Source organism: Lontra canadensis, unplaced genomic scaffold, assembly GCF_010015895.1.
Source record: "Lontra canadensis isolate GAN:19392208 unplaced genomic scaffold, GSC_riverotter_1.0 scaffold71, whole genome shotgun sequence".
NCBI classification, from domain to species: Eukaryota; Metazoa; Chordata; class Mammalia; order Carnivora; family Mustelidae; genus Lontra; species Lontra canadensis.
In genome coordinates, this window is record NW_022631065.1 from 58,646 (window position 1) to 73,868 (window position 15,223).

Below are 15,223 nucleotides of genomic sequence, written 5' to 3' on the forward strand. Positions count from 1 at the left end.
AAAACAAGGATGAACGCAACTCTGAACTGGGATACACCGGAACCTGGGATCTCCCTCAAATGTAGTTCTGTCACCAGGGAGACACTTAAGTGGTCTTACTGCCACTGGGCCAAAGCTGACAGAGATGCCGCCAGGGCTCCACTTCCCAGAGATGGAGCTGTATCCTCTCCTCCTGCTGCGAGAGATGCTTCTCAGCGACCCGACTTAGGGAATGGACTTCAGTGCTAAATTTATTCCGTTCATCAGTGTGCATACCGTGCTGTCCACAGAACACGGGAATTGCCTTTCCAGGGAAGAACTCTCTGTCCCGCTCTGGATCCACCCCCCTCCCCCCGACTGCCCACATTCACACACACTTCCCCCTTCTCAAAGTACCATCACAGATGTTTACCTGCAGAGTCAACCTAGGCACATTTGAATGCTAGGCTATATTGGAGTGTTTTGCTGTCTTGTGATACAAAGTGGTTACTAAAAAAGCAAAGGCACTGAACCTATGTCAAAAACATCATCTGATTAGCGGGTTAGTGGAGAGTGAAGGCTGACGCAACCCGAAATAGGTCCGCCTCAGCTGCTAGGTGTGAAAGGAAGTGAGTAAACTCGGGCATCTGAGAAGAGTTCTAAGTGGTTGTCATGGCACCAGTGAGGTCTTTGAAGGCTGGAGCTACATCATGGGTATCTGAGGCCTGACTCCTTGGTCCCAGTGTCCAATACACACAGCAAGTGCTTAATACTTTTTGATCAAAGAGAAAACAGTTGGTTATAGAATGCACAGGCCTCCTGGTCCTGGAGTGAGCGTATCCTAAGAAAGAGAAGTGTAGCCCTGTACTAGCTATAGTCAGGCCTCAGTGTAGCTATGAGCTGGCCTGGCACCCACCCCATGACTGGGGTGTTCTCCCATGGGACATCAACAATTTCACGCAACTCCATTGGACATGGACACTCTGGGACCGTAGCGGATGAAGACAAAAAACCAGATGATTCCATGATTACATCCCAACACAGACAAAACGTGAGCAGCATCCAAATCACAAAAAGGACCTGACATCCCCATATTCTGGCTGAGTGATTGTGGCTTCTTTACAAAGCCGATTTAGCCTCACTCCATTCTTCTTACCTTCTTGGTAAAAATACCCAATCACAGAATTCTCCTGCTTCCAATTCAGTCCAATCCAGAGCAGAGCCCTGCTTCCCTGGCCCTTCCTCCAAAGCACCAGACACAAGCCCAAATCCCCTAAGCCTTAACACCCTCTGACTGAGACACCCCACAGCCACACACAGCATGTGACTTCCCTTATGCAATGGGTCAATAAAACCAACTCTGTTCAATTATGCATTCCTGAAGAGTCTTTCTGGCTGAAGGGAACTCACAGTTCTTACCCATGAGCAGCACCCATTCCCAAGTGAGCCATGCCTCAGGTTGCCACTGTGCCTACCTACGTCCCCAGGCCTGGGAAGGAGAAAAGGAAACAAGTACCAGGGAAGAGGTCAGTCATGGCAGAAGAGGATGACATCTCCAAAGTGCCCTTTCCCATGGGTCACCCTAGGTTGGTGCATTTTGTTGCTGCCATTAAAGCTAGTTCATCCAAAACCAGAAATTAGTATTATAGGATTACCTATAAGCCTACACAGACAGAAAGACACACACACACACACACACGCATGCACACACACACAATTTCATTATCTTCAGTAATTTAACAAGTTGCAAAGGATGGACATAAGAATTAAGGAATGCGAACTATCTAAAATCCTGATAGTAAGGAGGAAGGCCCAGAGCCAGTTAAGCCTGGCCTCCTTCCCAGTGTCTGACCTGAACAAGTTACTTAAATTGAACTTGTTTCTCACTCTGCAGATTAAGAGAACAAACACCGTTAAGTGGCTGTAAGATATGAAGGCAAAGGCCCAGAATAACACGGGTGCAAGTGCTATAACAGGCAGGAGGCTGTTGCCGGTTACCTAACCACTTTTCCCACCTGCTGGCCCACCTCTTCCCCACTATGCTGACAATTACTTCACATCACTGCTCCACGCCACCATTCCTGTCAACCTGTCTCATCCACCACAGTGGAAGCATCTAGAGCACGAAGAGGGATGTTAAGCACCTGTCCCCTCCCTCCCACTAGCGCCCATGTGATGGATTGACATGTGATGGGAACTCAGAGAAAGGCTGATAAATGAATCAAAACTTTTAGCTCTAGCAGAAACCAAAATTGAGTCGATCTTATTTAAATGCAAGTGATTTTCCCCCTTTGATGCCTCCCAGAAGCATGACTGTTTAACTCAGCCATAACCTTTCACAAACGCCAGATGGGCAGCAGCCTGCCCTGTGCCCAATCCACTATGTGCCTGCAAATTTTTTCCATCTATCACCTGCAAGATCACATTTGGTAACAATTTCACTGAAGAACCTTCAATCAGAATTTACCTCTAGAATAAACGTCTGTATGTGTGTCTCAAGCATAGCAGGGGTTTTTTCGCGAGAAGGAAAACCTCACATCAGCACTCACAGGGGCTGCATTCTTGCCACAGGTGTGAACGCCCCTGAAAGCCAGAGAATGTCCACATGATGTGGAGTGTGCAGGTGTTTTTCAGAAACCCAGTTTAGCTTGGTTGTTTATCTTTATCCCTGAACTTAAACCCACGGCACAAGAGCTTGAGAGGATTTCAAATATTAGTTCTATCAAGCTCTCTTGGCTAGGATCTAGCACCCGTTTCGTGCAGAGCTTATCATCTAGACCAGAAGAGGCTTGAAAACAAAGTGTTCCTAACAACAGTTTTCCTAACACAGTGTGAGGCAACATTTTTAAAGAGTACTTGAAAGCGAAGAAAAAGAAAAGGAACTTGGCAAGGAACAGAGCGCCTCCTTAAAGCCAGTGCTGTTACCTTTCATTCGGCCCCCTGGATTAGCAGGGACCGAGGCTACAATCCAAGGCTGCGCCCCAGGGCGCGCTGACCTCAAGCACTGCCCGGAGTCTCGTGCAGGCCGGAACAGGCGATATGAAGGCTCTCAGCATGAACTCCAGTCCCATCCAGAATGACCACCAGGCTGATGACAGCCTTCCCTCTCCCCATCTCTGAGGCTTCTGGACAGCACAATGCCCACTGGGCACACAACCTGGAGATTAGTGAGAATAAAGAGGGAATAACAAGGAACCTGCTTAATGCTCACTAGCTTCAGGGACTAAGGGTCAGACTAATACACCTCTTGGGGATAACTGGTGACTTGTTCAGCTGAGTTATTTTCCGTTAACAAAGAAAATACATTTTGTTTGACAAAAGTCTCTGGAATAAAACCGACATTAAGCCAGCTCTATTATAAAGGAAATATTTATGTAGTCTTTGGCTCAAGATTTCTCGAGTAAGTTCCACTCCTTGTCAATGATCCAGTGTAAACTGGTGTGCAAAACTGATCCCTATTTTACTGCAAAACTACTGCAAACAGTAAAGACTCGGAGTCAAAACGGCACCATACTGTTTTATTTCAACTCTCAAACAATGTAAGGAAATGACGACTTCTGACGATGAACCATGCAAGTAATAACAAAGGAACAGGAAAAATATTAACAACAAAAACAATTATTTAAAAGTATTTCACATTTCACAGCAGTGCTTTGGCAGTACTGGCAAGTGTTTCTGGCCAACTGCTTCCCACGACAGGGGTCTGGAAGAACCCCATCTTCTCCCTGACAGTTTACACTCTGAGTCACTATACACCACACTGCTCCACTCGCCAGACTTTTGTAAACCTCATCTTAAAATATGTATCTGAGGATTGTGCGTTATCACAACAAAAACTAATGACAAAACAGTGTGGTAGAAAAGTAAACTCTAACATTTCCAGTAAGGCATCAGGGAATCACTGCTGGCTGGGCCCTTCATTTTACCAGTTTAAAGAAAAGTTTTGATTTACATTTCTCAGCAAACCCAATATTCAGAAGCTTAACCAGCAGACTCAAGTTAAAAGTTTAAAAGATAGTCCCTTTCCTTTTTTTTTTTTTTTTTGGTAAATATTTCATATAAAACATGAAATCAAGTTCTACTTTAATAAAAAAAACTGAGTATTTTTAATAGTAAAAATATATATGTTTATAACTCTCTTTTTAAAAAGACATTAAATAACAATACTTCAGAAGACTGGAGTTAACCCCCCAACCCCCCCCCCCACCAGCTCTCCCTCTGGCACAGATACATTAAGGCAAAGGATCCTGGATAGGCATGTCCACCAAGGTGAACACACTCTGCTCCTGCAGGTCAACAGAAAGGCTTCTCCCTCATGTTCACAGAGCCGTCCTGCATCCCGAAGTAGACTCTCTCAGCCATATTAATGAAAAGGCCTGTGTCCACCACACCTGCAGGATGAAGGATGGATAAAAGCATTAAGTTTCAGCTTCCCAACTCCAGAGAGTCAAGGATCATATGCAACTACTATGAGCAGTACTGGACAAATGACAGGTCTGAACTCTCTGGTCTCTCAGAGCAATGAAGAGAGATTCAGATTATTTTTATTTCTTCCTACAATCCCTTTCTCCCCTGCCATCTTTGCTTTCTACTATACCCAAATATGCCAACTTTTTTCCTGCCTCAGGGCCTTTGCTCATGCTCTTCTGCTTGCTGGTCTACATCTTAGAGCACATCCAAGGAGATGGTTCTTCTCTGTCCTTCAGGTATCAGATGACAAGTCATCTCTTCAGAGACTCCAGAACTATTCTAAGTAACCCCCTCTCCCAGTTATTTTCCTTTTTTCTTTAAATTGAGGTACAGTACCACACCGTGGTAAATGCAGTTTCCATCTGTCACCATATAAAGTTGTTATAATATAACTGACTATATTTCCTATTCCATACTTTTCATCTCCATGATGTACTTATTTTTTAACTGTAACTTTAGACTTCTAAAACCCTTTCACCTATTTTGCCTATCCCCAACCCCTTCCCTCAGGCAACCAACAGTCTGTTTCTGGTTGTTTTGTTTGTTCATTTGTCTTATTTTATAGATTCCACATGTAAGCGAAATTATATGGTATCTGTCTTTCCATGACTTACTTCACTTAGCATAATACCCTCTAGGTCCATCCACATTATTGAAAATGGCTTGACTTCATTCTTTTTTATGTCTGAGTAAAATCCCATTGCACGTATGTACCAAATCTTTATCCATTCATCTGTCAACGGACACTTATGCTGCTCCCCATCTTGGTTATTGCAAATAATGCTCCAATAAACACAGGTGCATACATCTTTTCAAATTACTGTTTTCATTTTCTTTGGGTAAAATACCCAGCAGTGGAATTACTGGATCATACAATACTTTTTAATCTTTTGAGGAACCTCCATATGGTTTTCCACAGTAGTTACACCAATTTCTCTTCCCACCAACAGAAAATAAGGGTTCTCTTTTCCCCACATTCTCACCAACATTTCTTTTTGGATTTTTTTTTTTTTAACAATTGTTATTTCTTATCTTTTTGATTCTAGTCATTTTGACAGGTATAAGGTGGTATCTCTTTGTGGTTTTAAAATTGCTTTTCCCTGATGATTAGTGATGCTGACCAGCTTGTGATTATTAGCCATCATTATGTCTTCTCTGGAAAAAATGTCTATGGAGGTCCTCTACCCAGTTTTTAATTATGTTATTGGTTTTTTGTGTTGAGTTGTAAGAGTTCTTTATATATTTTACATTTTAAGTCCTTATTGGATATAGCATTTGCAGATATGCTCTCCCATTCAGGAGGCTGCTTTTTCATTTTGTTGATGATTTCCTTCACTGTACAAAAGCTTTTCAGTTTGATACAGTCCCAGTAGTTTATTTTTGCTTTTCTTTCCCTTGCCTGGGGAGAAAGATCCAGAAAAAAATGTTGCTAAAGCCAATGTCCTTACTGCCTATTTTCTTTCAGGAGTTTCATGGCTTCAGGTCTCACACTTAACCCATTTTGAGTTTACTTTTGTGTGGTGTAAGAAAAGTGGTCCAGTTTTGGTAAAGAATTAGAAGATGGCGGAGAAGCAGACCGGTGGAGAAGTGAATCCAAAGCGACAGGAAGATAGACCACAGTGGGGAGGGGCCGGCTCCCGGCAAGTGGCGGAGCAACGGAGCCCAAAATCAGGACTTTTAAAAGTCTGCTCCATTGAGGGACATCACTCCAGAGGCTAAAATGGGGTGAAGTCCACACGGGGTAAGCGTGGCCCCAGGTCCCACGGGGTCACAGAAGGATGGGGGGTGTCTGAGTGTTGCAGAGCTCGCACGTATTAGAGCTGGGAAGCCAGATACAGAGACAGAGCCGAGGCATGACCTCTCAGCTCAGGGTTACCTTGAACGGATCGCAGGCTGGGGGAGCTCAGAGCGCAGCCAGAGGCCAGGGATACGGGAGTAATTGAGCGCTTTTCTCTTAGGGCACACTGCAGAGTGGGGCCCCGAGCTCTCGGCTCCTCCAGGCCGGAGACTGGGAGGCCTCCATCTTCATTCCCGTCCTCCGGAACTCTACAGAAAGCGTTCAGGGAACAAAAGCTCCCAAAAGCTAACCCGATCGGATTACTTAGCACTGCCCAGGGTAAGGGCAGTGCAATTCCACCTGGGGCAAAGACACTTGAGAATCACGACAACAGGCCCCTCCCCCAGAAGATCAACAAGAAATCCAGCCAAGACCAAGTTCACATACTGAGGAGAACAGCAGAATCCCAGAGGAGGAGAAAGCAAAGCACGGAACTCATGGCTTTCTTTCCATGATTACTTAATCTTGCAGTTAATTTAATTTTTTTTAATTTTATTTTTTTTCTTCTTCTAAATTTTTTTTAACTTTTACCCTTTCCTCTTTAAACGTTTTTTAACAGTTTATCTTAACAATACCTTTCATAAAAAAAATAATAATAATCTTTTTTGAACCTTCATTATTATAGTCATATTTTATCCTTCATTGTATCTAACTTTATTTTTTGTATACACATAGGGTTTTTTCTTCTAAAAAATTTGGGGTACAACTTCTTCTAATAGATCAAAATATGCCCTAAATCTAGCTCCGGGCTTGTTCTAGCCTCCAGCCCGAGCAAAATCTCTCCACTTTCTTTTTCTTTATTCTCCCAACCAACTTACTTTATCAACTCCTTTTTTAGTAATTTAAAAAAAAAAAAAAATTTTTTTTTCATCTTTATAGGCATATTCCATCCCTTCATTGTGTTTACCATCATATATGTTTTTCATTCTTTAAAACTTTGGGAGGTAGTTTCTTCTAAGAGACCAAAATACTCCCAAAATTAAGTGTGTGACCCTGTTCTAGTCACCAGTCTAATATATATTTTTTTCTTTTTTATATTTTTTTAAATTTGTATTTTTTATTTTTTTCTGAACTTTTTTTTATCCCCTTTCTCTCCTCCCCCCCCCCATAATTTAGGTTCTCTTCTGATTTGGCTAAAGCGCATTTTCCTGGGGTCTTTGCCACCCTTTTAGTATTTTATTTGCTCCTTCATATATTCTTATCTGGACAAAATGACAAGGCGGAAAAACTCACCACAAAAAAAAAAAAAAAAAAAAAAGAACAAGAGGCAATACCAATGGCTAGGGACCTAGTCAATATGGACATTGGTAATATGTCATATCTAAAGTTCAGAATGATGATTCTCAAGGTTCTAGCCAGGCTCAAAAAAGGCATGGAGTATTAGAGAAACCCTCTCTGGAGAGATAAAAGCCCTCTCTGGAGAGATAAAAACCCTTTCTAGAGAAATAAAAGAACTAAAATCTAAACAAGTTGAAATTTAAAAAAAAACTATTAATGAGGTGCAATCAAAAATGGAGGCTCTTACTGCTAAGATAAATGAGGCAGAAGAAAGAATTAGTGATAATAGAAGACCAAATGACAGAGAATAAAGAAGCTGAGCAAAAGAGAGACAAATACTGGACCACGAGGGGAGAATTCGAGAGATAAGTGACACCATAAGATGAAACAACATTAGAATAATTGGGATTCCAGAAGAAGAAGAAAGAGAGAGGGGCGCAGAAGGTATACTGGAGAGAATTATTGTAGAGAATTTCCCTAATATGGCAAAGGGAACAAGCATCAAAATCGAGGAGGTGCAGAGTACCTCCCTCAAAATCAATAAGAATAGGTCCACACCGCGACACCTAATACTAAAATTTACACGTCTTAGCGACAAAGAGAACATCCTGAAAGCAGCCCGGGAAAAGAAGTCTGTAACATACAATGGTAAAAATATTAGATTGGCAGACTTATCCACAGAGACATGACAGGCCAGAAAGAACTGGCATGATATATTCAGAGAAGTAAACGAGAAAAACATGCAGCCAAGAATGCTCTATACAACTAGGCTATCATTGAAAATAGAAGGAGAGATAAAAAGCTTCCAGGACAAACAAAAACTGAAAGAATTTGCAAACACCAAACCAGCTCTACAGGAAATATTGAAAGGGGTCCTCTAAGCAAAGAGAGACCCTAAAAGTGATAGATCAGAAAGGAACAGACAATATACAGAAACAGTCACCTTACAGGCAATACAATGGCACGAAACTCGTATCTCTCAATAGTTACCCTGAATATTAATGGGCTAAATGCCCCAATCAAAAGACACAGGGTATCAGAATGGATAAAAAAACAAAACCCATCAATATGCTGCCCACAAGAAACTAATTTTAGAACCGAAGACACCTCCAGATTTAAAGTGAGAGGGTGGAAAACAATTTACCATGCTAATGGACATCAGAAGAAGGCTGGGGTGGCAATCCTTATATCAGATCAATTAGACTTTAAGCCAAAGACTATAATAAGAGATGAGGAAGGGCGCTATATCATACTCAAAGAGTCTGTCCAACAAGAAGATCTAACAATTTTAAATATCTATGCCCCTAACGTGGGAGCAGCCAACTATATAAACCAATTAATAACAAAATCAAAGAAACAAGTCGACAATAATACAATAATAGTAGGGGACTTTAACACTTCCCTCACTGAAATGGACAGATCATCCAAGCAAAAGATCAACAAGGAAAGAAAGGCCTTAAATGACACACTGGACCAGATGGAGATCACAGATATATTCAGAACATTTCATCCCAAAGCAACAGAATACACATTCTTCTCTAGTGCACATAGAACATTCTCCAGAATAGATCACATCCTGGGTCACAAAACAGGTCTCAACTGGTATCAAAAGATTGGGATCATTCCCTGCATATTTTCAGACCACAATGCTCTGAAACTAGAACTCAATCACAAGAGGAAATTGGGAAAGAACCCAAATACATGGAGACTAAACAGCATCCTTCCAAAGAATGAATGGGTCAACCAAGAAATTAAGGAAGAACTGAAAAAATCCATGGAAACAAATGATAATGAAAACACAACTGCTCAAAATCTTTAGGACACAGCAAAGGCAATCCTGAGAGGAAAATATATAGCGGTACAAGCCTTTCTCAAGAAACAAGAAAGGTCTCAAATACACAACTAACCCTACACCTAAAGGAGCTAGAGAAAGAACAACAAAGAAAGCCTAAACCCAGCAGGGGAAGAGAAATCATAAAGATCAGAGCAGAAATCAATGAAATAGAAACCAAAAAGCAATAGAACAAATCAACAAAACTAGGAGCTGGTTCTTGGAAAGAATTAATAAGATTGATAAACCCCTGGCCAGACTTATCAAAAAGAAAAGAGCAAGGACCCAAATAAATAAAATCATGAATGAAAGAGGAAAGATCACAACCAACACCAAAGAAATACAAACAATTATAAAAACATATTATGAACAACTCTATGGCAACAAATTTGACAATCTGGAAGAAATTGATGCATTCCTGGAGACATATAAACTACCACAACTGAACCAGGAAGAAATAGAAAACCTGAACAGACCCATTACCAGTAAGGAGATTGAAACAGTTATCAAAAATCTCCAAAAAAACAAAAGCCCAGGGCCAGACGGCTTCCCAGGGGAATTCTACCAAACATTTAAAGAAGAATTAATACCTATTCTCCTGAAACTGTTCCAAAAAATAGAAATGGAAGGAAAACTTCCAAACTCATTTTATGAGGCCAGCATTACCTTGATCCCAAAACCAGACAAAGATCGCATCAAAAAAGAGAATTACAGACTAATATCCTTGATGAACACAGATGCAAAAATTCTCACCAAAATACTAGCCAATAGGATCCAACAGTACATTAAAAAGTTTATTAACCATGACCAAGTGGGATTTATTCCAGGACTGCAAGGTTGGTTCAACATCCACAAATCAATCAATGTGATACAACACATTAATAAAAGAAAAAACAAGAACCATATGATACTCTCAATAGATGCTGAAAAAGCATTTGACAAATTGGAGCATCCCTTCCTGAACAAAACTCTGCAAACTGTAGGGACAGAGGGCACATACCTCAATATCATCAAAGTCATCTATGAAAAACCCACCGCAAATATCATTCTCAATGAAGAAAAACTGAAAGCTTTTCTGCTAAGGTCAGGAACACGGCAGGGATGTCGATTATCACTACTGCTATTCAACATAGTACTAGAAGTCCTAGCTTCAGCAATCAGACAACAAAAAGAAATTAAAGGCATCCAAATCGGCAAAGAAGTCGTCAAACTATCACTTTTTGCAGATGATATGATACTCTATGTGGAAAACCCAAAAGGCTCCACTCCAAAACTGCTAGAACTTGTACACGAATTCAGTAAAGTTTCAGGATATAAAATCAATGCACAGAAATCAGTTGCATTTCTCTATACCAACAACAAGACAGAAGAAAGAGAAATTAAGGAGTCGATCCCATTTACAGTTGCACCCAAAACCATAAGATACCTAGGAATAAACCTAACCAAAGAGGCAAAGAATCTATACTCAGAAAACTATTAAGTACTCATGAAAGAAATTGAGGAAGACACAAAGAAATGGAAAAATCTTCCATGCTCCTGGATTGGAAGAATAAATATTGTGAAAATGTCTATGTTACCTAAAGCAATCTACACATTTAATGCAATCCCTATCAAAATCCCATCCAGTTTTTTTTCAAAGAAATGGAACAAATAATCCTAAAATTTATATGGAACCAGAAAAGACCTCTAATAGCCAAAGGAATATTGAAAAAGAAAGCCAAAGTTGGTGGCATCACAATTCCGGACTTCAAGCTCTATTACAAAGCTGTCATCAAGACAGTATGGTACTGGCACAAAAACAGACACATAGATCAATGGAACAGAATAGAGAGCCCAGAAATAGACCCTCAACTCTATGGTCAACTAATCTTCGACAAAGCAGGAAAGAATGTCCAATGGAAAAAAGACAGCCTCTTCAACAAATGGTGCTGGGAAAATTGGATAGCCACATGCAGAAAAATGAAATTGGACCATTTCCTTACACCACACACGAAAACAGACTCAAAATGGATGAAGGACCTCAATGTGAGAAAGGAATCCATCAAAATCCTTGAGAACACCAGCAGCAACCTCTCTGACCTCAGCTGCAGCAACTTCTTCCTGGGAACATTGCCAAAGGCAAGGGAAGCAAGGGCAAAAATGAACTATTGGGATTTCATCAAGATCAAAATCTTTTGCACAGCAAAGGAAACAGTTAACAAAACCAAAAGACAACTGACAGAATGGGAGAAGATATTTGCAAACGACATATCAGATAAAGAGCTAGTATCCAAAATCTATAAAGAGCTTATTAGCAAACTCAACACCCAAAGAACAAATAATCCAATCAAGAAATAGGCAGAGGACATGAACAGACATTTCTGCAAAGAAGACATCCAAATGGCCAACAGACACATGAAAAAGTGCTCCACATCACTAGGCATCAGGGAAATACAAATCAAAACCACAATTAGATACCACCGCACACCAGTCAGAATGGCTAACAAGTCAGGAAATGACAGATGCTGGCGAGGATGTGGAGAAAAGGGAACCCTCCTACACAGTTGGTGGGAATGCAAGCTGGTGCAACCACTCTGGAAAACAGCATGGAGGTTCCTCAAAATGTTGAAAATAGAGCTACCCTATGACCCAGCAATTGCACTACTGGGTATTTACCCTGAAGATACAAACGTAGTGATACGAAGGGGCATGTGCACCCAAATGTTTATAGCAGCAATGTCCACAATAGCCAAACTATGGAAAGAACCTAGATGTCCATCAACAGATGAATGGATAAAGAAGAGGTGGTATATATACACAATGGAATACTATGCAGCCATCAAAAGAAATGAAATCTTGCCATTTGTGACGATGTGGATGGAACTAGAGGGTATTATGCTTAGCAAAATAAGTCAATCGGAGAAGGACAACTATCATATGATCTCCCTGATACGAGGAAGTGGAAATGCAACGTGGGGGACTTGGGGGGTAGGAAACGAATAAATGAAACAAGATGGGATTGGGAGGGAGACAAACCATAGGTGACTCTTAATCTCACAAAACAAACTGAGGGTTGCTGGGGGGTGGGGGGCCAGGAGAGGGGGGGTGGGATTATGGACATTGGGGAGGGTATGTGCTATGGTGAGTGCTGGGAAGTGTGTAAACCTGGTGATTCACAGACCTGTACCCCTAGGGATAAAAATACATTATGTGTTTATAAAAAAATTAAAAAATTTAATTTAAAAAAAAAAGTGGTCCAGTTTCATTCTTTTGCATGTAGCTGTCTAGTCATTCCAACACCATTTTTGAAAGGACTATCTTTTCCCCATTGTATATTCTTGCCTTCTTAGTCATAGGTTAACTGACCATAGATGCATGAGTTTATTTCTAAACTTTCTTTTCTCTTCCACTGATTAATGTGCCCACTTCTGTGACAGTACCATCCTGGTTTGATTATTACAACTTTGTTGCATACCTTGAAATCTGGGATCGTGCTACCGTCAGCCTTGTTCTTCTTTCTCAAGACTGCTTTGGCAATTTGCACACTTAGTTATCCTCAATCATACGACTGGCCTTAGAACTTTTTCCCACAGAGTGTAATAAGATATTTGCAATGCATAAATCCAACAGAAGACTTGCATCAAAATATGTAAAAAATTCTCCAAATTAGTAAGATAGACAACCTAGCAGAAAAATGGACCAAAAACTTAAGAAGGTACTTTACAAAAGAGGCCATGTAAAATGGCCAATAAACATTAGAACTGGTGCTCAGACTAATTAGTGAAAAGAGAATGCAAATGAAAATGACAAGATACCACTATATACTCACCAGAATGAACACATAATGAAATCTGACTGGAGTACAAAGACACTCCCACTCAGATAGTAGTACACACTAGCAAAACCACTTTGGCAAAACCATCTGTTAGTACATCTTCTAAAGCTGAACAAATTCATACTGAACAATCCAGCAATTCTACTCCTAGGTATATATGCAAAAGGCAGGCACACATATGGTCATCAAAAGACACATATACAAGAATGTTCATAGCAGCACTTTTCCTAACAGCTAAAAACTGGCAACACCCCAATGCCCATCAAGAGTAAACCGCTATACGAACATCTTTCTTCAGACACATAAATATGATGGAATACTATCCAGTGATGCGAATTAACCACAACTGTAAGCAACATTTACTGAAAATATTTATATATACACAATACCACAATGATATAATACTGTTCAACTATCAGGAAAGCAAGTCTGATGGTTAAGTGTATAGTGAAAATTTTTAGTAGAGGGGTAAACTGGTGCAATCAACGCAGGACAACTTAGCACCATCTGACAGGGGGAAAGGTGGGGGGAAAGAAGAGACTTTTTGCCCTTTACTCTTGTAATACTGAACACTGTCAATTAAAAAGAATTTTAAGGGATGCCTGGGTGGCTCAGTCGGCTGAGCATCTGTTCACGTCATGATCCCAGGGCCCTGGGATCGAGTCCGCATCAGGATCCCTGCTCAGCTGGAGTCTTGTTTTCTTCTCCTCCTACCCCTCCCTTCTGCTCGTGATCTCTCTCATGCTCACTCACTCTCAAATAAATAAAATCTTTAAAAAAATTTTTTTTTAATTGAAACTTCAAAGATGGCTCCCAATATATAAAGAAAGACAATCATCTATCACTGAGGGAAAGCCATGAAGCAGAGAAAGGAGCTGCTGAAACGTAAGTCCCCGGCACGTCACTGTAGCTTCCCAAAGGAAGCACAGAGGCCACGAAAGACCCATCCTTTCCAACAGTTCTGTAATACGAGATGACAGCTCCCCCTGATCCAATGGAAGTCAAATCAGGTTCAGAAAAGGCTTCAGAAAAAGAGCAAAGATGAAAGGCAAGAGCCGAAGGTCTTATCTTAGAGCACCCCCTCTTTAGGTTACTGATCACCACCACCAGTAGTGGAAAGGGCAGAGGTGGCTCACTGTGAGCATGGGGCCCAGAATCCATGAGCTTTGGCCCTCCTACAGACCCCCTGTGCTCTGGGTGGAACCCAATGGAACATCTAAGGGAAGGAGTGACCAGCCAGGCACCAATCCAGCTGTCCTCTAAGTGTCCTCACATACATAAATGTATGTGGGGCAAGGACAGGGTGACAGGGACAGACAGATTATTCTTCCCTTCCCTGGATTTTGGCCCAGCAGTACCATAACAGACCAAATCAGGGAAAGAAGAGAGAAAACAGGAGAGGCAATGAATGCTTCTTTCTGGTTAGCATGATTTAACATTTAGCCTTTCTTTTTTCATTTTCTTTGGTTTAAATTCCTGAGATTCTGAACTTCTCTAGGCTGTAGCTTCCACTTAACTGAGGCTGAGGGCAAATATAGGTGAAACTTCCTCATAAGGGACCGCTCAATGTCTCGAAAAGCCAAGAAGGTCTCGAAAAGCCAAGAAGGTCTAAGCAGGAGCAACAGAGCTACCTAGTGGACACTGCAAGAAATCCACCTACAGAGGAACGGTGCCCACACTGATGAGCTGCTTCCTTTTTTTTTTTTTTTAAGGTTTCACTGGTGAATTTTAGTACAGTCCTAAAGAAGAAATGATGCCTATTTTTACACAAATGCTTCCAGGAAATTGAAGGAGGTCACTATTACCCTAAATCAAAAAATAGATATTTCAGGAAAGGAAATGAGAGACACATATTTCTCATGAAATACAGATGCACGTACTGTCTGTAATAAAATTTTTATGATCAAATTCAGCATTGTCTAAAATTATAATATTTAACAACTATTATGGTTAATTTTACATGTCAACTTAACTGGGCTGCTTCCTATACAATCCCCTGGGTTTATCTGCATTATCATCAGGGGCAAATGCTCCC

At 40.9% G+C, this 15,223-nt stretch overlaps 1 protein-coding gene across 1 annotated transcript in view; it reads right to left on the reverse strand.

Annotated features, from left to right (window-relative positions):
* Nucleotides 1–3,455: 3,455 nt before the first annotated feature.
* RPIA (ribose 5-phosphate isomerase A) overlaps nucleotides 3,456–15,223 on the reverse strand; it is a 38,922-nt gene continuing 27,154 nt past the window's right edge. The window contains exon 9 of the mRNA XM_032880602.1: nucleotides 3,456–4,349. Coding sequence (XP_032736493.1) covers nucleotides 4,252–4,349 — 98 coding nt within the window. The 3' untranslated portion in view covers nucleotides 3,456–4,251. The remainder of the gene's footprint in view (nucleotides 4,350–15,223) is intronic.